General features: G+C 51.1%; 13 protein-coding genes across 13 annotated transcripts; 9 read left to right on the top strand and 4 right to left on the bottom strand. All coding sequences in view use genetic code 12, as the record gives it.

The window, feature by feature from the left end:
- Positions 1-468: 468 nt before the first annotated feature.
- On the top strand, positions 469-918 carry DIURU_000833 (uncharacterized protein; the record flags this gene model as incomplete). The annotated part of the gene is made up of 1 exon (XM_034159125.1): positions 469-918. One exon carries the CDS (start codon positions 469-471, stop codon positions 916-918), a length of 450 nt encoding a protein of 149 aa, XP_034014500.1.
- Positions 919-1,040: 122 nt separating this feature from the next.
- On the top strand, positions 1,041-1,694 carry DIURU_000832 (uncharacterized protein; the record flags this gene model as incomplete). Its single annotated transcript, XM_034159124.1, has 1 exon — positions 1,041-1,694. The coding sequence occupies one exon, from the start codon at positions 1,041-1,043 to the stop codon at positions 1,692-1,694; it is 654 nt and encodes a 217-aa protein (XP_034014499.1).
- Positions 1,695-1,822: 128 nt separating this feature from the next.
- On the bottom strand, positions 1,823-3,412 carry DIURU_000831 (uncharacterized protein; the record flags this gene model as incomplete). The annotated part of the gene is made up of 1 exon (XM_034159123.1): positions 1,823-3,412. The coding sequence occupies one exon, from the start codon at positions 3,410-3,412 to the stop codon at positions 1,823-1,825; it is 1,590 nt and encodes a 529-aa protein (XP_034014498.1).
- Positions 3,413-4,305: 893 nt separating this feature from the next.
- DIURU_000830 (uncharacterized protein) lies at positions 4,306-5,073 on the top strand (the record flags this gene model as incomplete). Its single annotated transcript, XM_034159122.1, has 1 exon — positions 4,306-5,073. The coding sequence occupies one exon, from the start codon at positions 4,306-4,308 to the stop codon at positions 5,071-5,073; it is 768 nt and encodes a 255-aa protein (XP_034014497.1).
- Positions 5,074-5,139: 66 nt separating this feature from the next.
- DIURU_000829 (peptide alpha-N-acetyltransferase complex A subunit) lies at positions 5,140-5,778 on the bottom strand (the record flags this gene model as incomplete). Its single annotated transcript, XM_034159120.1, has 1 exon — positions 5,140-5,778. One exon carries the CDS (start codon positions 5,776-5,778, stop codon positions 5,140-5,142), a length of 639 nt encoding a protein of 212 aa, XP_034014496.1.
- A 486-nt stretch (positions 5,779-6,264) lies between these two features.
- Positions 6,265-7,137, bottom strand: DIURU_000828 (TRAPP subunit; the record flags this gene model as incomplete). The annotated part of the gene is made up of 1 exon (XM_034159119.1): positions 6,265-7,137. The coding sequence occupies one exon, from the start codon at positions 7,135-7,137 to the stop codon at positions 6,265-6,267; it is 873 nt and encodes a 290-aa protein (XP_034014495.1).
- A 277-nt stretch (positions 7,138-7,414) lies between these two features.
- DIURU_000827 (uncharacterized protein) lies at positions 7,415-8,437 on the top strand (the record flags this gene model as incomplete). Its single annotated transcript, XM_034159118.1, has 1 exon — positions 7,415-8,437. One exon carries the CDS (start codon positions 7,415-7,417, stop codon positions 8,435-8,437), a length of 1,023 nt encoding a protein of 340 aa, XP_034014494.1.
- Positions 8,438-8,473: 36 nt separating this feature from the next.
- Positions 8,474-9,313, bottom strand: HCR1 (translation initiation factor eIF3 subunit j; the record flags this gene model as incomplete). The annotated part of the gene is made up of 1 exon (XM_034159117.1): positions 8,474-9,313. One exon carries the CDS (start codon positions 9,311-9,313, stop codon positions 8,474-8,476), a length of 840 nt encoding a protein of 279 aa, XP_034014493.1.
- An 825-nt stretch (positions 9,314-10,138) lies between these two features.
- CTM1 (cytochrome c lysine N-methyltransferase) lies at positions 10,139-11,803 on the top strand (the record flags this gene model as incomplete). Its single annotated transcript, XM_034159116.1, has 1 exon — positions 10,139-11,803. One exon carries the CDS (start codon positions 10,139-10,141, stop codon positions 11,801-11,803), a length of 1,665 nt encoding a protein of 554 aa, XP_034014492.1.
- Positions 11,804-12,179: 376 nt separating this feature from the next.
- Positions 12,180-12,491, top strand: TRX1 (thioredoxin; the record flags this gene model as incomplete). The annotated part of the gene is made up of 1 exon (XM_034159115.1): positions 12,180-12,491. One exon carries the CDS (start codon positions 12,180-12,182, stop codon positions 12,489-12,491), a length of 312 nt encoding a protein of 103 aa, XP_034014491.1.
- Positions 12,492-12,936: 445 nt separating this feature from the next.
- Positions 12,937-14,811, top strand: MNS1 (mannosyl-oligosaccharide 1,2-alpha-mannosidase; the record flags this gene model as incomplete). Its single annotated transcript, XM_034159114.1, has 1 exon — positions 12,937-14,811. One exon carries the CDS (start codon positions 12,937-12,939, stop codon positions 14,809-14,811), a length of 1,875 nt encoding a protein of 624 aa, XP_034014490.1.
- Positions 14,812-16,540: 1,729 nt separating this feature from the next.
- Positions 16,541-17,401, top strand: SKO1 (Sko1p; the record flags this gene model as incomplete). Its single annotated transcript, XM_034159113.1, has 1 exon — positions 16,541-17,401. One exon carries the CDS (start codon positions 16,541-16,543, stop codon positions 17,399-17,401), a length of 861 nt encoding a protein of 286 aa, XP_034014489.1.
- A 648-nt stretch (positions 17,402-18,049) lies between these two features.
- Positions 18,050-21,415, top strand: MSB1 (Msb1p; the record flags this gene model as incomplete). Its single annotated transcript, XM_034159112.1, has 1 exon — positions 18,050-21,415. The coding sequence occupies one exon, from the start codon at positions 18,050-18,052 to the stop codon at positions 21,413-21,415; it is 3,366 nt and encodes a 1,121-aa protein (XP_034014488.1).
- Positions 21,416-21,423: the final 8 nt, after the last annotated feature.

The following is a 21,423-nucleotide window of genomic DNA, read 5'->3' as shown; positions in this document are numbered from 1 at the left end:
GTTGACCGCACTAAAGGAATACGATGGCGATGATGAGGGTGGAATCAGAAGGTGAATCTAGAGAAATTGCCATAATTAAAGACTACCAATAGGTTCTAAATTTGTATAAGTTGTGGAGTAAATCTGTAGGACTTTTTCTCCTAGTAATTATCTCACAATACGGCGGTTACGTCTCGCCCTCGCTAAGCGAGTGGGTTTCCGAGGGGGCGGGGGCGTTCGGATTCCCAACGCGTGTGCTCACGAGAATTGGCGTGTTTAAGCTCTTAATTTTAACACCTCCGCGATTTTTTTTTTGGATTAGTCTAAAAGGGGCTCGCAACCCCGGCAAGGCAACCGTCATCGGCATGGGAAATGTCCCATGCTTGCCACCCGCCACCCCGCCACCACGGGTCCTGCGCGTTTATCTAGAGAGATTTGCATCTATTTTCCACTCGGTGGCGTAGCCTTAAAGAATAAGGATAACGACTCATGTCAACAGTAAAGGTATACGTCTACGACCTTAGCCACGGGCTCGCCCGAGTGTATGCCCCGATGATGCTTGGGATCAGCCTCGATGCCATTTACCACACTTCAGTAGTGGTTTACGGAAAAGAATATTATATCGACCAAGGGGTCAAGGTGGCTCTGACACCAGGGACTACCAAATACGGTACTCCCGTGGAAGTGATTGATATGGGAGAAACTGAAGTGCCCGAGGAGTTATTTGATGATTATTTGGAAGAACACAGAAATGCTGGCAAATATCATCCTGCTACCTACGATTTGTTTGACAATAACTGCAACCATTTCACTGATGATTCACTCCAGTTTTTGGTGGGGCAACCGCTTGTTGAAAGAATATTGACGTTACCTCAACAGGTGCTCGCCACTCCCGCCGGACAATCGCTCCGAGGCATGCTTGGAGCCCAATTATATTAAATAACTTGTGGTTATATAGTTCTAATGACGTCAACGTACAATTTTGGGATATTTAAAGTAGATTGTTATTGTTAAAGTAAACACTCTTAACTCTCATCAGCGCATCATCTCAGTGCGGGACGATGTCCTTCAAGCTTAACCTCAAAAGAGGAGGTGCCAAAGGTCGTCGAAAAGCTAATGGAGGCAAAGTCGATTTCAGTGATGGTACTAAAGATGGCCCAGCCAAAGTGACGATCGACAGCTACGATGATCAGGGTGCTAAAAGCAACGATGTCGCCGTGGATGCGGTAACTCCACTAGTGATAAAGCCCCAACAACACGTCACCAGTTTGATCCAGGCCAAACGGACTCGACGAGTGGTTGAAGCAGAAGAAACTGCTGAGGATAAAAACATGGCTCGGCTATTACTGGACACTAATCCCAATAAGGAACAAAACCAACCACGTATCGAGGCTAAGGGACTCACCATCAGTGTTACAGAAGACAATGCCACTTCAGATAACTCTGACGATGATTATAACCAGGTCCCCGTCGAGGATTTTGGTGCTGCCATGCTTCGAGGCATGGGGTATACCGAAGATGAGGAAGATAAACAAACAGAGACTCCCGCGTCCAAATTGGCTCAAATCCTCAAAAAGCGTCAACGAGGCCAAGTATTAGGTATTGGTGCTAAGCCGTTAGACGCTGATCTCCATCGGAACGTGTTTGGTGAACGGGGAGATAAGCTTGAAGTGGCATTAGTCAAGCGACCGAAAAAGGATACTACGTCGTCATAAAGGCCCTGGCTGGCCCATGACAGACCCCTATTTTTTTCCGATTAAGTTATATTTCGTAAGTCATTATATATATGTACAGGTACATCATGTCGATGCATCGATTTTAATTAGCGGGGGGAGGCGTTGGGTTACACCATCACCCCAAGTCCCAACAATACAAGCTGCAGTGCCAACGAGTGCGACCACATCAGGCTCCGTTGCGACAAAATGCGTTGTTCCTTTACCTTCACCAACTTGAGAAGCTCGTCATACACGTCACCGACGATGGCGTCCCACATCGGGGTGTGGGTGAGGTCCAGCACGTTATACAAGTCGTCCACCTTCAGGATGGCGGTGGTCTTGACGACGATCGGGTTGGGCGGCGTGCCACCTTCGCCGTTGACACACAGAATAAGCGCCCGGAGGTTCTGAAGCAGCACAAACGGGGCTCCCAGAGCTGCCAGCGGCAAGTATTTGGGGACACTGGCCTTGATATCGTGGAACTTCACCGTGACGTTGACGACGACGTACGGCACCATTGCCAGCGTTTCCGGCACCGGCTTGGAGAAAGTGTGGTATAACGCCGTCAACGCTCCCTTTAAGAGCGTCAGCGGGTGTTGGGTATCGGTGGTGGTCGTCGTGTCGTCGTCAGAGGTGTGGCCGCCAATGTGGTTGATCATCAGATCAAACACCAGGGGAAGCGACGCCGTGGCAGCGTCGTCAAGTGGCGGGAAGGTGATATCGGCGGAGATTTCCGCGCGTCCGTTCACCATCCAGTTGAATTTGGATTGAGGGTCGGCGCGAGCCAACAGTCCCAAATTAATGCCGTCAAGCTTAAACCGAATGAGCTTGCTGTCAGCAGCGCCGTCGGGAGTCTGGCGCTTGTGGATGGTGAACATCGAGTTGTTAATGGCGCCCAGGACGTTATTGGCGCCAAAGAAGTCCATAAGAAGGCGGTCGCCGTGGACGTTGACCATATCGGCAGAGAATACCGAGATCTTAAGGGGAGTGGGGTCGTCAATGGACGAGTATACACGACATACCAGGTCGTGGACCTTAACCAGGTCAAATACGTAACTGGCATCGACAAGCGATTGGTCGTAGTTACGATACAATTTGCCGTTGAGCCCAAAGATTTCCATTGCTTGGATAAGTCCGCGGCCTTCGGACCATTTACCAAACAGTAACGTGATGTCCATGTGTTCCACTCTTCCGGAAAGAGCTGGTTGGCCGTCGACAGTGGCGTCGCTGACTAATTTGAAGTCCAGAAGACGCAACTTGCCGTCTTTATACAGAGGAAGACTTTTGCCAAGCTGAACATTAACCCCAAGCCCCACAGACATCACCTGACTCGCCATTTGCCGGAGCATCAGCGGTTTAGGGTCATCTTCATCACTGATGAGTCCGTCAAAGTAGTAAAGACCAGACATCAATGCGAGGCCGAAAGTGGTTGTCCCCAAGATAATCCAAAGTAAATTGCCCATCACTAACCCGGAAAGCACGGCAGATATGGTCTCGCCGGTAGACACTTTGCGGGTGTCTCGCACCAAGAGCTCGCGGAGCTTAGCCACCACCAGCTTTGTCAGCGCTGACGAGGGAGTCGGGGGAAGGTTGTCGGTGGAGTAGAATCTGATAGCGGAGGTAAAAACTGGGGCTTTATAGGCTCGGGGCAAGAGTGCCACCGACGGATATAACGCCCCGATGGCTAACGCCGTCGCCCGCCGCCCGCCAGCGCCCATCGCCGGCGACCGTAGCACACTCACACGGGTTGAGCCGTGTCGCGAAACTAGACGTCCAAACATGAGTTGAGACGAATGGTAGTTTTGCAGCTAAAAAGTGGAGGGAGATTGAAAGATTAGTAGCAGTGGTAATTGGCTGCACTTAGCTTTTTTTTCTATATCGCTTGTGTCCCCGGGCTCCTACGCGCGGCGGTTAGGAACCAATAGAAAAAAAGCAAGCTCCATCTGGCGTCAGCCAGACATTTCAGGGAGTAACCGCAAGCTGTGGCGGGTAGAGATTATTGGTTTGAAGGTGCCGACTTGTGCAAGTTTCATATGTAGGGGTTTTTGTCATCATCTAGCTTAGTGACTGACCATCTCGGAAAATGGTGAAGCGACGGTTGCTTCGGTTTTTAGCGGCGTCATCGCTACCTCAACTCTAATTGCTTTTGCGGGGGTGGCGCGTCGCGACAAAGCCCGGTCGTCAAGAAGGTTGCAAACGCCACGGTCCGAGGAACTACCCTTGTCTCATTATCTGTGGAGTGTGGGGTGACCACTCTAAACTCCTATATAAGTAACGTGAGAGTTGGGAAGATTAGTATCAATCTACAGAAAAACGACTACTAACTCTACTTGCCTAATCAAGGCTAATTGCCAGCCCCTCAAGTTTTTCACCCATGCAAATGGTCAGTAGATATCAAAAAATCTGCCATCGTCAAACACCCTCACTCAAAATCATTAATTTTACTTTGGCTAGGTTCATATCTCAAGACTATTTGATCAACCTTTGTTCCTTGTTATCTCATCGCAGTGTGTCAGTGCTGATCGCTCAGCGGCTTAGGGTGCGAAAAACCAAATCATCTCATCTCATCGCCTCATCCCCTCGTGCCCATCACTAATATATACAACCGACCATGGGAGCTCCCACTGCGATTAAAACGCCGCCGGCGGCGGAAAAGCCGGTCCAACCCCTGGCCGAAGCTGACGACGAAATGATGGTCGACACCACCCTGGTGCCCCAACAAGAACAAAAAGAACAGGACGAAGACACCGCCGAGCCCGAGCCTCAGCTGGTAGTCGTCGACGAAAACGGCATGCCCAAGTTTGCTCCTGCCAACAAGCTCAAGATGAAGGTGAAACTCGAACAAAGAAAAGTGCCCATCCCCCCTCACCGGATGTCGCCTTTAAAGAACTGCTGGCCCAAGATATACCCCCCTATCGTCAACCACTTGAAGCTTAACATCCGTATGAACGTGCGTACCAAAACCGTCGAGCTTCGAACGGGTCCTCAAACCACTGACGAAGGCGCCCTCCAAAAGGGGGCCGATTTCATCAGAGCATTCACTTACGGGTTCGACGTCGACGACGCCATCGCCTTGTTGAGATTGGACGACTTGTACATTGAAACCTTCGAAATCAAGGATGTCAAGACCTTGCAAGGTGACCACTTGAGCCGTGCCATTGGTCGTATTGCTGGTAAGGACGGTAAGACTAAGTTTGCCATTGAAAACGCTACCCGGACGCGTATTGTCCTCGCCGACTCCAAGATCCACATCTTGGGTGGGTTCACTCACATCCGTATGGCGCGAGAAGCCGTCGTGCTGTTGATTTTGGGTGCCCCTCCGGGCAAGGTCTACGGCAACATGCGGACGGTGGCTCTGCGGATGAAGGAACGGTATTAGAGGGCTTTAGGCATTCGGGCATATGTACATTAGGAAACGTTAGAATACACAGCATCAAACGATATATCACGCGAGTAAGTCCAGGGTCAAGTCGTCCACGGGGGCATGCTGGGCCTTCAGCGGCAAGAGATCGTCCAACACCAAGTCGAGACGCATGGCGTAGGCATCTTCGCCGTCTTGGTAGTACCCCTTTTCGATCAGAGTCACCAGGAACGCCAACAGATCACGGTATAAGTGCAACGCGGCCCGGTTCAGTTTCCGCACGTGCAACGACACGTACTTGGCGCCAAACAGCTCACACATGGCGTACAACAGCTGTCTCATCAATTTTTCAGCGAGACCCATCCGTCTGTACGTCCGCATCACCAGCAAACTGGTGATGTGCCCGTGAGGAGTCTTGTCGTCGGCTTCCGGGTCGTCTTCCATCTTCCCCAACACGTAGCCAACAATCTTTTCCCCTTTACCAATGTAAGCAGTGTCACCTTTGGCGTCTACCGGTATTATGGGAGCGGCAAGGTCGCCGTCTTCGGCACCATCGTCGGCTTCGACATCATCGTAGGTAGTGGCGACAAATGAAGCTTGAGGCCATGACAAAATGTGGTACATGTAGTATTTCAACTGGTAGTTTTCGGGAAGATTGTGGAGATTGGCATTTTGCATCGCCTGGATGTCCTCTATCGTCGCCTGACGAATGGTGAACCCCATGGTGGTGAGTTTTTCGCGCCGCTCTCGATGGTAGTCAAAAAGGTACAAATAGAATCAAGGGATGAATAAAAAAATGAGGCTGGAAAATTGGACATTTATGTTCAATAGCCAATCCAAATTCAAGTGGTAGTGATTAATTTAGTTTTCATGGGATCTACGTGCTTCGGTAACGTGAAATGCGGTTATTGTATCAAACAAAACTTCAAACCGGTTATCACGATGTGAGGAAGTTAGTGGATCTAGTGTACTTACAGTTATCAGAGCTCGCTGCTGTGAATATGGTTTCTAGTAGGTTTTACTCCATTAGTTGGTTGTACGCAATGATTGCTTGGACATTGAACTGTTAAAAGAATTAAACCCACAATTGTAGTCTTAATGTTGGTTTAATCAGTGACTTAGGTGCATACTTAACGCATGAAAGCCAAATGATACAGTCTATTCTCACTTGTCTACAAGCAGATACGAACCATTAGATTATCATTAACGTTACAGGTAGAGTTGCTCTCGAGTCAACACAGCCTCATTGAACTTAATCAAAAACACTGTGCGTAAAGGTGCTTCATCAATAGGGACCAGATGGGCGGTGACATTAGCATAAAACCCTGCCAGGTCTAACGCGCCTTCAATGATGCCGGCAATAAATGCCCCGCAGTTCAAGTTGCCGTAATCTTTGGGGATACTCACAAACCGATTCACCACTGGTTCGTTATCGATAATCATGTATTCATCATTCTGATCCTGACTCTTTTCGAGGTCATTAGCAGGTTTATCAAAGATGAATTTCCAAAATGTCCCATGAATGAATTGCAAGATCTCCAATATCTTCACTTCACGCTTAGAATTCTTCACCCCCTCTCGAAGCTTTATAAGCTCCAAGAACCGTTGGCCAATCAGGTAGCCCAACCCGTTGAGCCTCGTCTCCAAGTCTTGAATACCTTTGGCATTTTTAAGCAGCCAGTTCACCATTTCACAGAACAAAAACAGCATCAGCAGCAAGTTGATATCGTTGGGCTTCTTTGTGGTGATATTGCGATCATAGATCAGGTTGTGGGATGTGGGCGTAAGCACAATCGTCTTTTTGCTCATGAGAATCTGACTGGTCTCCGCCCCTATGGCATTGGAACTGGGACCTATGCTTGGGTTATATCCAAACCCCAGTTTCAGCCCATCGGATATGGTAAGCGTGTGCAACAGGGGCACGCTGGGGATGACGATGTTATCGTTCATGCCGTCACCGTGGAATTTAAGGATTTGATCACCGCGCGGATCAAAGTCTACGCATACGCTAACAAATAGGCACCATGGCTCGTGTACGGGCACCAAGGCGTAAGTGATAATTGATTCAATCAATGCTTTCATATTGGGTTGCTAACGATTGATAGGCTCTAAAACGAGTTGTACTGGGGATATATTGACGGGTCTAGCCTCTCCTAAGTCGTCGGCGCAGTTAGCACTCGAGACGATATTCAACCATGGCGCACCAACCAAATCCCAAGCTAAGCCAAAGAAAGTGACTAGAGTGAATTCTCTGAAAGCTCCGACTGAAATCCCTACATTCGCTCTGTTTATCGATCAATCAACTCCACAAAAGTGTGCCCCCGTAGTGGTGCCAGCTGCTGAAGTGGTTGACGACGATATGCTCTGGTCTCTGCCTCATAAACTGGCCGGCATTCCTTCTAAGAGTCCCTTCAATCCGCCACTAAACCTAAATCGACCGCAAGATGTCGGTCTGGTGCAATTGAAAGCTCCAATCAAAGTGCACACAAAGACCCAAACTGATAAAGTTACAAGAGTTAGTATTGATACTCAAACGCCTATTATCAAGTGGGCAGAGGCCAAAACACAAACTCATCGGCGTATTGCCGTTGACTCTCATACTCAGACCTCCAAACCATCACAAACCAACTTTCTGGCCCAAGTGTCACCGTCGGTAATCAGTGTGCCTACTCAAACAGATCCATTACCCCAACCGCCACCACAAGCCAATGTTTCAACGCAAACTGAAGATCGCTTGAAGACAAACCAAGCGGTACAAACCACCTTTCTCGACTACAAACACCAGTTTCTCGAACAGAAGCGTCGGGCGGATGCGTTGGAACGACAACTTGAAAAAGAGAAAATGAATCCTCAGTTTAATCCTCCCATGGCTGTTCCCATGTGGGCTCATTCACTAGCTCAGCCGATGGCTCAACCCATGGTCCAGCCAATGGCTCAACCATCGATGATGTTTCCTCAGTATTATCCCCAATGGGCTGCTCCTCCTCCTCCTCAATTTCTTGATTGCACTACGAGACGGCATCGAAAACGTCGCTCATCATCCTGTAGCTCTTGTGTTAGTGAATCTCCACCCCGCTCTCGTCAACGCCATCGCCACCGAAAACACCAATCACCTCCCACTCCGCTCATTCATCATGCTTCGCCTCCTCATCAAAATCCTCCTGTTCCTCTCGCCCCTCCAGCTCCTAGTACTGTAATACCTGCTCCCGTCGAAAACACCACTTACTATCAGGACTACTACACTCCCTATCCCTTGGACGAATTTGACGGAGACCCCCAGCTCCCACTCTCTCCTCTAGAACCGCTGCTAGTAGAGACCACCCTTGCCTCGCCTCCTCGTCGCAAACCGCTATATCCTCGCGATGAGTTCTTACTCGTATAGTAGTAAATGGTTATGGTCATTAGTTTAGATGCAGCCCTACATAAAGTCGTCGTCACCGAAGTCGTCAAACTGGGCGTCGTCCATGTCGTCGAAACCGTCCTTCTTGAACCCGCCGCTGACGTTGGGACGGACCGCAGGCTTCGCCTTCTTCTTACCCGCACCCCCGGTGGCAGTGCCGCCAGTCTTCTTCAATCTCGCTTGTCTCTCCGCCCGCTCCTTATCCTTCACCATCACGTTAAGCGTCAGCTGCAACTTTCTGGTGTTCTCCAACGACAACGGCTGGGCGATGTCCCGGATCAAGTCGATGGCAAGACTCAGGGCGTACAACATGGCGTTGTCCTCCAGCATCTGGACAAGCGACGCCGCCAACGCCTTTCTCAACCGCTCGTATTCTTGCTTGGTGGCGGGTTGGAACAACGGGTGTTCTTCCAATGGGGTATCTTTGGTCAACACCTTGCCCGCGCGCTTGGCCTGGGCAGCTTCAATTTGTTCCTTGGTGATACGTTCTCTGGGGTGGGCATTGATGTCTTCGGCAACCCCCAAGCCGGAGAACAAGTCGGCGGCGTTGTTCAAATCGGCGTTAAGTTCGGCCTGCTTGAGCAAATCCTTACGAGTTTGCTCGTCGAGGTCGTCTAATTCAGCAAGAGTCTTGTCCGACAACAAACCCTTCTTTTTGAGCTTTTGTTCCTCTTGCTTCTTCTTCAACGCAGCCTTTTCGGCGGCCTTCTTAGCCTCAGCTTCCTTCTTTTGCTTTTCAACTTCATCGGGGTCGACGTCCCACGAGTCCAAAAGAGCCTCGTCGTCGCCCTCTTCTTCCCAAGAGGCGGCAGCGTTGTTGGAGGCGGAAACCTCAAAGTCGTCGTCGTCCCAAGACATGATGTTTAAACCGGTATAAGAGAAGAGATTGTCGTTCCAGCGAAAAAAAAAAATGTTCCCGTGGTGGGGCTAGTGCGAAGAAATTGCAACCGTTCTACGTCCCGACAATCACGACACCGGCGGTGTCGTTACCTTGCTAGCCATCGGAAACGAAACGGTAAAAGTTTTCTTCGATGTTCAAAACTACAAAGCGGGGAACGTTTGCACATGGATTAGGTGAAATTCCTTTGCTAAAAATATCTCGCTTCCACAAGCCGTGCCTGTGATTGAGCAGTGCCACCTCGCATGGCTCAGCTAGGAAGCTTATCTAGAGGCGGGCCTAGCCTTTCTTACAGCATATACGTGTCTCTCGACATTCCCATACATTTTAGGCTGGTGTCGCAGTCTTAACGTGGCGTTTTTTTCCCTGTAGGTGAAGGATCGCTGACGTGGGGTTGAAAAGTGGCAACTAGTACAGTACACAAGCATAGGAGTTTGGGTCTCGGCCCGTGGCGGTGAGCGACAATACCGAGTGCTGGACGTCACCTGGCGACGACCGTGAGCGAATTCAGTGTTATCAATCGATAATTCGCCCCCTATGGACACGTGAGACGCTATCGTATAATCGGTACGAGTCCGCCCGGACGCACATTGCTCTCGTGACATTGCGGTAATACCAGCTCGCTCCTCCGCCCTTCGCCCTGCCTTTGATCTGCACACTGCAGGCTGCAAAAGCCATAAACCTAACTGGAGAAAAAAAAAAAAAAACTTAACCGACAGTCATTTGCTGGAAAAGGCCACAGTTATCGTTTTTGCCGTTTGGGAGATTGCTGACGGTGTATCAAAATGACTAGCACCATCGTTCCCGGCACCGTTATCCCGGGGGTGGCCGCTGCCCGCCTCGACGAGTGGATCAAAGATAACGGCATCGTCCTCCACCCTCGCCTCCACATCGGTGCCAGCGACCTCGGGGGCATCGGGCTCGTGTTTGACAATGCTGACGGTGAGGTTAATGCCGAAGACGACTTTGAAGTGCTACGGATACCGGCGAAGATGGGGTTGGACTATATGTCTCTTCTCGAAGTGATGGACGCGATGAAGCTCCGCGATGGAGACGTGGAGGCCGAGATTGTCGAGTCACAATTGGTGGTGGAAGTACTTAAGCTTATGCTGCCAAAGACCGAGACTGAGATCATCATGGCGTATATCGTGGCGTTCGAGATCCTTCGCCAGGTTAACGTTAATAGCGATTATTGGCGCGATAGTCCCCTTCGCAAGTTTGATGTTTATCTTGACGTGTTAACCCATACTGCCACTCCTAGCTACCCGCAAATCAAGTCATCACCTGACCCTTTCATCAATAAACTCATTGCTAGCGCTAATGCCGTCAAGCTTGAGTACGATCTGTTTATTGGTGAATTGGCGCAGGAATACAAATCGCTTCAGGTTGACAAGTTGATGCCATTCGCTAAATACTACCAGATCTACCAGCTGATTAAGCTGCGGAGTCTCGAAATCCCCCACGCCAGCATTGACACTGACTTCAGCAAGCTTAGCTTAGATCTGGACTCGCTGAAACCAAACGAATCAGACGACACCGATTTCTACATCAACGTGACGTTGGTGCCCATCCTCGACTTTGCCAATCACCGTCACAATAATAATGCCTATTTTGACGTTGATTTGGAGACGAGCGATGTGGTGCTTAAATTGAAGAATGACGCCACCATCGACCCAGCCAAGTTTGAGGTGACCATTTCCTATCTGCCTCATGAACTGGTACAGCATTTTATCCAAACTTATGGCTTTATTCCTCAGCTGACTGATTTCCAACTCTTCGAACTCAAATTGCCGCCCATGGATCAAGTGGTGAAAGACGGAACATTAAAGAGCAAGTGGATGAGAATCCTACCTCAAATACAAATTGTGGGCCGAAAAGACGAGGTTTACCTCAACTTCTTCGATAACAATCTCCCCCTCTTATTCATTGACGACTTCAACTACAATCCCAATTGGAGTGACGACGCCATCAGCGACTTCCGTAAATATAACGATTTTGCTGACGACGACGAGCTCGACGAAGTTGAGATCTTGAACGTGTTAAAGCACCAAGAGGAGTGCTACGACGTGATCAACGGGATTGGTCCTCTGGGGATCACGTTCAAGGGAGAGAAAGTCGACCACTTACAACTGGTGATTCGGGCGGTGGCTCAGGACGACAGCGGCTACTCGTTTGATGACTTGATCCAGCGTACTATCACTTTCATTCGTGACCACGCCAAAACTCAATTGGCAGCTCCCCCGCTCGTTGACGACGACGACAACAACGACAATGACGGGTTCACTCAATTGGTTAGTCAGTACCAAACGTACCAAAAACGTCTCTTGCAACGGCTCGTGGACTACGCGGGATCTATAGACGACCTCATCCTCCCTGAAGAGCTAGCCCACCCGGACTGGGAAACCAATTTCCGCTCGCTTCCCCGAGAACTCGTGCTTGGAGACGATTAATCATTAAATAGCATGCATCGTATTTCTCATTCAAAAGCAGGTCCGGGGACCGTCCCTCGTCGCGCTTAGTAATTGAGGCTGGTCTGGAACTCGCCCCATATATACTAATTAACTCCACCTAAGACGCGGGTGACAAATACATTAGTCTAAATACCCTCGACCTACATACACTGGTCACGTTGCTGCCACGGCTAATGCCTACGTAGGGTTTGTAAGCAGCAAAGGTCGTCACTGTGCCGGCTTCGAGAAAAAAAATACCCAGCCCGTGGGTTCTGCGACGCCGCCGTTTTTTTCGTTCGTTTGCCGTTCTCGGACGGCAGTATAAATTGCGATTCGCGCCCCATCAACTGCCTCTGATCCCAAAGCTCTTTTCACAATGGTTTCTCAAGTTCACACTAAGGAAGAATTTGACTCTGCTTTGCAACACCTGGGTCTCGTCGTCGTCGACTTCTTCGCCACCTGGTGTGGTCCCTGCAAGATGATTGCCCCTATGTTGGACAAGTTCGCCGCCGAATACTCGTCGGCCAAGTTCGTCAAGGTTGACGTCGATGAGCTCGGGCAACTCGCTCAGCAATACGAAGTGTCGTCGATGCCCACCATCTTGTTGTTCAAGAACGGCCAAGTCGTCGACAAGGTCATTGGTGCCAACCCCGCTGCCATCAAGGCCAAGATCGCCGGCAACGCCTAAATAGACTCCTAATATACTGATAAACGAATGATATTTTGAAAGTGATAAATGAAGAATTGGATAATTCTTTCAATTCAGACAGTGATGCAGAGTACTTTGAGTTGGACAGCGTGAGTAAAGCGGGAAACGGCTTTAGTGTCTAAGCCCCAGAACTAAATGGAAATCTCGTGAGACATCACCAGAATGTCACATTCTGTAATGATACATTAGTTCTCACCACGTAAGCTACATTGGAGAATAATGGACGTTTACCAACCCTCATTAAACCGATAACTATCACCATAAATTGTAGACTGTCTTCCACTTGGTCTAGAACTGGAATAATTTCGGTTTAAACTCATAACCGGTGGACCTTCCCCCGCCCTCGCGAGTTGCCTCAGGGTTGTGGTAGGGATCGCCCACAACACCCCTGCGCGCGAAATTATATCACTAGGCCACGTCGATAATGGTGGATTCTGCTGGATACGCCAACAGTCGGTGGAGAGCGAAAAAGGGAGAGCTCCCGTTGTACAAAGACAAACCGTCGGCAAACACACTTCAGTCGCGCATTAACATCAAGATGTTGTTCAAGTGGTTTGTGGGGTCGCTTCTCGTGTGGTACGGCTACCAGTTCGTCAGCCACCGCGGGTTTAGCTTCCTCAGCACTAAGCCCAACTGGGCCCAGCGCCAGCAGCTGGTGAAGAAAGCAATGTTGGACTCGTGGCACCACTATGAGAACCACGGTTATGGTTATGACGAGTTCCACCCGATCGCCGAGACGGGTCGGAATATGGGTCCCAAGCCTCTCGGGTGGATGATCGTCGACCTGATTGACACGCTTATGATCATGGGCGCCGACGACGAGGTGGCTCGGGCCAAAGCTTGGATCAGAGACGAATTGGACTACCACTTTGACTACAACGTCAACACCTTCGAAACGACTATCCGCATGTTAGGTGGCTTAATCTCCGCCTACGAGTTGAGCAAAGATGACGTCTACCTCGATCGGGCCGTGGACTTGGCCAATGCCTTGGTGGGCGCGTTTGACCTGCCTACGGGTATCCCTTACGCCCTGGTCAACCTTGAATCAGGTAAGGGCATCCCCTCACACGTCGACGCCGGCGCGTCGCTGACGGCGGAAGTCGCCACCCTCCAACTTGAACTTAAGTACCTCGCCAAACTCACCGGTGAAGTGTTATTCTGGGAAAAGGCTGAACGAGTGATGCAAGTGCTCGAAGCCAATAAGGCCAAAGACGGCTTGGTTCCCATCTATGTACAACCGGATACGGGCAAGTTCCATGGCCAGCTTATCAGACTTGGTCTGCGCGGGGACTCCTACTACGAGTACTTGCTCAAACAATACTTGCAGACCAACGAAAGCGAACCGGTGTACTGGGACATGTACCGCGAGTCAGTGCAAGGTGTCAAGGACCACATGGTGGCCCGTTCCAACCCTCTGGGTCTCACGTATATTGGTGAGCTTGAACGGGGCGTCGGTGGCCCTCTCACCCCGAAGATGGACCATCTCGTGTGCTTCTACGGTGGATTACTTGCTTTAGGTGCCACCAAGGGTAAGACGGTTGCTGAAGCCAAACGCTCAGGCCAATGGACGGAAGAAGCGGCGCTGGACTTCCAGTTGGGCGCCGACTTGACCTACCTGTGCTACCGGATGTACCACGACATGGACACGGGACTCTCGCCCGAGATTGCCATGTTCAACGATGGTGAGCGCCAACAGGATATCTGGGTGAAGCCTCGTGACAAGCACAACTTGCAACGCCCCGAAACGGTGGAGCTGTTGTTCTACTTGTACCGCCTCACTGGCGACGACACCTACCGGCAATGGGGGTGGGAGATCTTCCAGTCGTTCTTGAAGCACACTCAGATCCGTAAGCCCAACGGCGAGATCTGCTTCTCGCTGATTGACGACGTCACCGACGCCAAAAACCCCAAGTTACGCGACAACACCGAGTCGTTCTGGTGGGCCGAAACCCTCAAGTACTTGTACTTGTTGTTCGACGACACCAACCAGTTGCCGCTTGACGAGTACGTGTTCAACACCGAAGCCCACCCGTTCAAGCGGTTCGACATGGGCAGCATGTTTAAGACGGGGTGGAGACGTAAGATCCCTGAAGACAAGGAGCCCGCGATGCAAGAGCCGGCGGTGAAGATCGATAAGAAGAAGCCGCCAGTAGCTCAACCGGTGAACAAGCTGCCTCAAGAACAGGCTAAAGAGGCGGTGAAGGCGGACCCGGCCTTGGTGGAAAACAACAAGGAGAAGATCAAGGAAGAGTTCAACCAAGCGATCAAGGAGAATCCCGAGATTGTCGAGGAGCAGTAGGGGCTCTACGTACGTATAATGACACACCATAACTGGGAGAAAGACATAAAATTTCTTCCCTCATTTCCACCAACATTCCGATCAACAATTAAATAATACCAGTAATGACGTCATCTCACCACCCACCATTCAACCCTCCTTACTTAGCTTAGATAAGCATAACGGGTATGGGGTTTTTGTGGACCTTCGGTTGCCGGACTATCCCCAGCGAACAACGAACCTTCCCCTTACTTGTGTACCCCAGGGCATCCATCCACCGTCCCGCGAACCCGCACCCTTCGTAACTTCTGCTAGCTAAGCCACGTCTCCACAAATTCTGTAGCTGGTAGAAATGTAGGGGGAAGTTTCACACTGACGTCTAATTGTCTTTAACATTGCCTCATGTGAGGTAGCCACACCCGTTACTTGACAACAGGGCCGAGGGTCCCAAGTAATCCGAATGAGAAATAATAATAGGGAGAAAAGTGTCATTACACTTATTATCGGGATCAAACCGTTGTGTCACCGACACCGTATATTACAAAGCCTGAGACTAGCGACGCTAGTTTGCGAGATTCGGTGCTACTAGTATTAGTGGGTGTAGGTCATCGCGGTCGTAGTCGCCACTAGATTTGATCGGTAGTGTGGGCTGGTAGTGCAAATGCGCTCACAGGGATCGGCCGGGGTATGAGGCGGAGCCGGTATGGAGGCTACACTTGCAGTGCTGAGAATGGAGAAAACCGAACAACAATAACCCTATATAAGCGTATTATTAGGCGGAAGTTTACGGGTATAGCTGTTGGTGGATAAGAAAAACTATATCATTACTAAACGTAGTGTAATTCGGGGAATGAAGTGGCAGCTTACGGGGGGGAAGCGGGGACGGTGACGCCCGTACTTTATTAGGTCGTGGGGTCGGCCAACCGCCATCGCTTAAAAAAAAAAAAAGGCGTCCCAGGCGTCGCGGTACTGTTGCTCTCACGTGATTTGCTCATGACGTCACGAGGATTTTACGTTGGGACAAATTAAACAGCTTGCACTGCCCTTGATTCCCCTCAGCCATGTCAGGAGAAGTAAGTATATATGGCAAACGATTGGTTTTGGTGGTATCTCGTCGCCAGCGATCGCGGCGACGCCAAGATTGTTCGCTTGGTGTCGGCGATTCGCTATGACCTCACCATTACGTCACCTTGACCCGCTCAAATACTAACCCTCGCCCCAGCTGAAGACGTCATCGTTCGACCTCGAGCCCAACCCATTTGAACGGCTGTTTGCCCCGTCTAAAGACGAGAAGCAGCCCGCCAACCAAGGGCAGCCCTCGCCGTCAGCGCCCAACTCGCAAGCGCAACCGCCCCAGGGCGCCGATGGCAACAAGCTGAACAAGCACAACCTCCGTATCCTGAACTTGGGGAACATCCCCGCCAACTCCAAGCTCCCGGGGATTACGCCTCCGGTGTTCACTCCCGGCGGGCGCAAGTTGCCACCGCTAGGCTTGTCTCCTGGTGGCAATCCCGAGACCCCCGGCCACATGTGGCTGTCGCTTTTAAACGCCACCAATGGCAGCAACCAGGACCGCAACAAAACCGGGTTAACGCCCAACGAGCTGAATTTGCGTCTGGGCCTCACTCCCGGCGTGATGAACCAGAATGGCGCAGGGTTCCCCTTCCCTCCGGGGATGACGACGCCACTGGGGATGATCAACAACCCGATGACCCCGGGGCTTCTGCTGTTGCTTGGCCTCCCGACGGGGATGCCACCGGCGCCGGAAGAGAAAGCGGAGAGCCATCTGAGCGACACCCCAGCGAAGTCAGAGCTGGATCAGCAACAAGAAAACGATAAGAAGCGGGCGGCGCCGCAGCTGCTGACAGAGACGAAGAAGAAGCCGCGGAAGCAGAAGAAGCAACTGGAAGAACCTAAGGATAAAATGGAAGGTAACGACGACGATGAGAAACGGCGCAACTTTTTAGAGAGAAATCGTGTGGCGGCGCTGAAGTGTCGCCAACGTAAGAAGCAGTTGATCCAAAAGATGGAAGATGAGCTCACGTTCTACTCCACCGGATACCGTGAGCTCTCAGCGCAAGTGACCCAGCTACGAGAACAGTTGATTAAGGTGAACCAGGTGTTGGCAGCACATAAAGACTGCCAGCTACTCGCACAACAAGTCGGGGGGTTTGACCATTTGAACCAGTTGCTCACTCAGAGTCAGTATGTCACCCAATTAGCCGCAGGCAATCAGGGCAATGTCACTCTGATTCCACTGACAATCCCCACTACTTTGAATAGCGTGCCCATGGCTGGCGCCCAAGCGGCGACTCAGACCAGCGCCGCAAACACAATGACGGCAGTGCCGCCGCCGCCACCCAACGCTCAACCTCAATACCAGCCGGGGATGCCCGGGATGATGGAACTGGGTGTGCCTCGCCTGGCAGTGATGGCGGCAGCGACCGACAACCAGCAGACCGTCACCAGCCACGGCTCGATGACCGATTTGCAGGCCGTCGGCAACGAACAAGGCGACTTGCGCAACATCCAGCTGATGCTGAACTTGCAGCGAGCCGGGGAGTTGGAAGGGTTGACGTTGGACATGGGTATGGTGCAGCCCAACAATTAGAGCAATAGCTTTCACATATACCCCCCTTCCTCGCGAACACTCCGTGATGATTTATATAATGATCCCAAAAAATTTCTGTAGTGGTTTCTCAATACAAACCTGATTTGATGAATCGTTGAATGCTCTGGTTTTGGAGTAGACATTGGTGACGACATTGGTGTTCTTGTTATTGTTGATTGTTGTTGTGACAAAGCCTTCTTCATGTTTCGAAGCTTTGTTTATATATAGCTATAGTTTCATATCATGTAACCGAACGATGCGCTACCACTTAAATCAACCGACTACCGACACTGCGGAACGGTGCCGACGCGGTCGGACACGTCTGCCACTGTGCTCTATATGCACTGCGGCGCGACAGATCATCTCCTATGGTGCCAGTGTCGTTTGTCTACCCCTGATAATCCTGCACACAAACTTTTTCTCAAAGGTCGTTGGGTGTGAATTGTGTGTGAATCGGTGCGTAGTATACGTGCGATTATTTTTAATTCGCGAGGGTTTTGGGTACAGGGCTCATAATTGTCGGTAGTCGCGAATTTTGGCACGAAAACGCGCAGTTGTCACGCTGACCTCAAATCGACCCTTTTCTTCTCCCACGATCCCCGGCCCCTAAGTGCGTTCTTTGTCTCGCCATCATCTGGACTATCCGCCATGGCCCACAACCAGTCTGTGGAGTTGCCACCGTTGCCCCGGGCTCCGCCCCTGGGAGCGATCCCGGCATCGCAGTTCACCCGCAAACGTCTCAAGGTGTTACTCCATCAGATCACCGGCGAACTCAAGCTGAGGGGGACGAAAACGCCTCACATTTTCTTACCGTTTCGGCTGAGGATCGACGACAGCAAGCTTGACAGTTTCTTGCGCAAATGCTTCCCTGACGGCGAAGTGGCCGGCGAAAACGACATCATCGCCGCCGTGCGCAAAGCCGACGAGTTTACGTTGATCTGTGCCCTCAAATACCTCTGGTGCCGTCTCCCCAACGCTGAGGTTATTGGCTGGGACGTGTACTTGGAGTACCGCCGTAAGGAGAAGGACGCCGGCTACCCTAAAGATGCTTTTCTTACCATCATGCCCAAATGCCTTCTGCTGCCGGCCCACGCGCTGATCGTGTACGATTTCTTGGATTTGCTTATTGGCATAGCCCTGAACTCGCAGTATAATTACCTTTCGGGGCGAAAGATCGCCAAGATGCTGTCGCTTTGGGCGTTTAATGCTCCCAGTAGTGCCGCTGCTTCCGAGCTGGCGTTCTACGATGCTACTGTAACACGCGAGTATAACTTCATCCAAGGGCTCGAAGTGTGGAAAACCACTCTGGATGCGTTATTCCATCTCCTATTACTGTTCTTACGAGCGATGCTTCCTGATAACGATATGGACACTTTGAAGCTTCCCAAGACGCTCCAGTCGCTTCTCATCACCAACCTGTACCCCCCAGCCATGACCGACTCCATCAAGCTGATGATCACTATCCCCTGTGTCCTTATAAAGCTGACTAAAGTGCTGTCTAATCCTTACGAACTCATATCCAAAGTGCGACATACATTACTGTTTGAGAAGAAAAACTCATTTCTTTCCATTGAGAACTATACCATCTTAAAAAACATATTCCAAAAGGGTCTGACTCTGGAGATCATCAGCACATTGACGGAAGAGCTGCGACGAGTGTTAACGCGAATAACCAAAGACCCCATCCAACTGAAATACCAATTATACCCCGGGTGGACGTCTCAGGTACCGGAAACCGATCCCGATATCCCCTTGTACTCGCAAATCACTATTCACGACGTCACCCTCCAAGACTACTATATTTGGACATGGCTCCTGACACTTGGGCTGGACCAAACATCACGCATGAAGAGTCTTTTCGGCCGGTCATTGGTGGTGGAAGCAGGCCTAAAGGGGTTCCAAAAATGGTTGATCATCTCTGAGGAGACGATGACCACCGACGAATACTTGCTGATATTTAAAACTAAGCCGCCAAAGGAGGAGCCGCGACAGCAGCAGCAACAGGTACAGGATAAAAACGACTCTCGTCGCCAACCGTCGCGAAGTCGGGTAAGCAAAAAGTATATTCAGTCGAAGGAGGTACCCCCTCTTCCTGATACCGCTCCGGCGATTCCTCAGCCGAAGACTCAGCTGATGTCACCGGAACTAGAGGCGGTACGCATGGCGATTGAAGACTACGATTTCATGCTGGAAAACGAGGACATATCGCTGGATTACAAGACCTACCTCCAGTCATTACTGGACTTTAATGAGGACGACGTGGCTCTGAGTGTGGAAAATAAGCTGTATTTTAGCCGCCAGCTGCCATCTGCCACTACCCAGAGGCCGCAAAATGCTCTGTCACTGCTGGTAGATGACAAACCGTCGGCACCCGTGGTATCAAATGGAGGAAAGCTTTCTCCACCAAAGCTGCGACCAGTCAAAGATACCTCATCACGCGACTACCCTCACAAGCAAGCTACCCCTTATAATGACCTTTACGAGGACTTCAATGAGCCACAAAAGTCACACAAGCCTCAGCGACTCCCACTGGAGCCATTTGAACGCTACCAGATTGATCCTCCTAAACCTAGAGAAGATACCCGTCGCCCGATTAAACCGGTGGAGGAGATTCGTGAATTGATGGAGCGAGATGTTGAGGAGCAGCAGCAGCAGTTGACAGAACAACAATTGCTACAGGAACAGCGCCAGCTTCATGAACAGCGCCATTTGCACGAGCAACGTCAACGCCAGCTGCCCAGTCGTCGCCCGCCCCCTCAAGGAATCGCTCAAAACGATCACTATGATAATAACCAGCATAAGCAGTGGCGGCGTCCGCCTGACCTTGCCCCGCCTCCCCAACAGGCGCTGCCGTTCCCCACCTCCAAGCCCGGATCACCTCAGCTTCAGCCACAGCCACGCCAGAAACAACAACTGCCGGATACCCATATGGACTTGTTTTCCCATGCACAAAAGCGCAGTCTGTTTATTGAAATGGCGCCACAAAAGCTGGATGAGCGCCGTCCTCATCGTCGTCCAGCACCTAATGGGCTTGGTGAGTACGAGCAGATGTATCCCCTGGGACAAGCACCTATGGCAAACGATTTGAAGGCACGTCATCGTGCCGTGGTGGAGAAGGATGAGCTTCCTCCACTTCCCGAAAAGCCTCGTCATCACCGGCCTCCTCCTCAGGACTATGATCCGAACCGACCTCCCACACCACCGGAGAAGCCTCACGATGAGCCTCAGCCGGAACTGAAACGGCCTACCCAAGTACCCTACGTGGAAAAGATTCCTGCACCGGTACTTAGCCCGCCTCGCCAGCCACAACAACGTACGGGTAGTCCCAAAGATTCTCAGGCTAAGCAGGCCGGTGGGTACCGTCAAGTCACTCCGATATCAGGCAAGAACGCCCACCCGCCTAAACCTATACGAGCTCCTCAGCCAAAGAAACCGCTGACGGCTAATTATCAGGCGTTTGCCAAACCTCAAGTTGCACCGATGGCAATCCCCCAACCCAAGTCCAAGTCGCTGGCAGCTGCCGGTTCTCATCCATACGGTACTCCGCCTAAGGGGCAACAGTTTACCTATGGTTTTGGGGGGATGCCTCAGTATTACTACGGACAGCAACCAGGCTATCCTCCACAAATGGGACACCCTATGCAAATGGGGATGCCCGGGATGCCTGGGATGCCTGGGATGTCTATGCCGCAAGGAATGCCGGGTATGCCTCGAGGGTACGCTCCACCGTATGGCTATCCTCAGGGGATGATGCCTCAGCAACGGTACTACATGCCTCCCCACGGCCACCACCCTGGCCTGCATCACCATGCTGCCGCCCAAGTTGCTCAGGCATACAATCAGCCTCCTCAAGGGTACGGCGAGCCGGTAGCCCCACCGCCTCAGCAGCAACAGCGTCAACACCCAAGCTCTCATGATGCGATGATGGCCCAGTTGCCGCAAGCAGGGAAGCATAACAAGAACCAGGCGGCCGACAAGGCTCAAATCAGAGCAGCGCTTAACGATATGGCCTAAGTCAATCA

This window comes from Diutina rugosa (genome assembly GCF_008704595.1).
Source record: "Diutina rugosa strain CBS 613 chromosome Unknown scaffold3_size541584, whole genome shotgun sequence".
NCBI classification, from domain to species: domain Eukaryota; kingdom Fungi; phylum Ascomycota; class Pichiomycetes; order Serinales; family Debaryomycetaceae; genus Diutina; species Diutina rugosa.
The sequence above is the reverse complement of the archived record's forward strand: the minus strand, read 5'-3'. Positions and strand labels throughout refer to the sequence as shown.